Source organism: Verticillium dahliae, genomic scaffold, assembly GCF_000150675.1.
Source record: "Verticillium dahliae VdLs.17 supercont1.28 genomic scaffold, whole genome shotgun sequence".
Classification (NCBI taxonomy): Eukaryota; Fungi; Ascomycota; class Sordariomycetes; order Glomerellales; family Plectosphaerellaceae; genus Verticillium; species Verticillium dahliae.
Genome location: NW_009276942.1, coordinates 384,727 through 385,963, shown reverse-complemented (window position 1 = coordinate 385,963; position 1,237 = coordinate 384,727). Strand labels below are relative to the sequence as shown.

The 1,237-nt window shown below is 58.5% G+C and overlaps 1 protein-coding gene across 1 annotated transcript; it reads right to left on the bottom strand.

Moving 5' to 3' along the window:
• Window positions 1-69: 69 nt before the first annotated feature.
• VDAG_09689 (guanine nucleotide-binding protein subunit beta) lies at window positions 70-1,214 on the bottom strand (the record flags this gene model as incomplete). The annotated part of the gene is made up of 4 exons (XM_009658650.1): window positions 70-90; window positions 148-357; window positions 432-1,150; window positions 1,193-1,214. The coding sequence occupies 4 exons, from the start codon at window positions 1,212-1,214 to the stop codon at window positions 70-72; spliced, it is 972 nt and encodes a 323-aa protein (XP_009656945.1).
• Window positions 1,215-1,237: the final 23 nt, after the last annotated feature.

The window sequence follows — 1,237 nt, the reverse complement described above, 5'->3', positions numbered from 1 at the left end:
GAGTTGCGAGCACTGGGATCGGTGTTTCCAGAAAGTATTTTGTTGTGCTTCCATTTTGTTGAGGCGATTCTAGTACGCCCAGATTTTGAGCTACGCTGAGGTTAGCAACGTAGGGAAAACACACGGTTTCATAGACGCAACACTCACAAGAGAATCCCAAGAGCCTGTGCACAGACTGATGCCGTCGTTGCTGACACCCAAGCAGCTGACGCGGTTCTCGTGGCCGACGAGCGAACCGACCTTCTCGCCTCGGGTGATGTCCCAGACCTTGCACTCAAAGTCGTCGTAGCCGGCAAACAGCAGGCGGCCGGAGACGGAGGTTGCGACGGAGGTGATGCCACAGAGGATAGACTCGGACTGTACGTGAACGATTTGTCAGCAAGGTTTCGCGTTGGAGGGAGGCCCGTCGCTGTGGGGAGCAGGGTACATACGCCGTAGAGGTTCAGCTCCCTGTCGGCGCGGATATCAAACAGTCGGCAAGTGGCATCGTCGGAGCCCGTGACGAATGAGTGGCCGTCCGGGAAGAACTGGATTGCGTTGATATCTGACTCGTGACCGGCAAAAGTCTGAACGGCCTTTCCGGCACGAATGTCCCAGAGTTTGGCGAAAGCATCGCAGGCACCGGAGATGAAGGTGTTGGAGTTTGTCGGGTTCAGGCTGATGCTCATGACGTCGCCGAGGTGGTCGGCGAACTCGGTGACCTTCTGTCCCGTCTCAATGTCCCACTTCATGCAAGTCATGTCTCCAGAGGACGTCAGTATGCTCCGGTCGTTGATGAAGCGGCAGCAAGAGAGGTAGCCGGCGTGGCCAGAGAGCTCGCGGGCGACCCTCGTGGGGCCATCGCGCTGTTGATTGAGGTTATAGATGGAGCAGATGTTGTCGAGACCACCGCAGGCGACGTAGTTGCCGCTTGGGGCGTAGGCGCAAGTCATGACCCATGAGGATCTCAGGGGAATGGCGTGGACCTTGTTCGTGGTGTAGGCGTCCCAGATGATGAGCTTGCCATCTTGCGAGGCGGAAACGAGGTGCCTGCGGTCGGTCGACCAGTGCATGGCGTAGATCTTGGCGAGGTGGCCCTTGAGGGTACGCTTGGCCTTCATGAGCTGGCCCCTGGGGATCGGCTCGTGGGCTTGTTGGGCGACGGATCGAACTGTTGTCAATTGTCAGTGGGGGTTATCTCAGACGACGCGACAGAGTCGCCGGGCGGGCAGCATGTGGACGGGTGATGGGTGGCTGG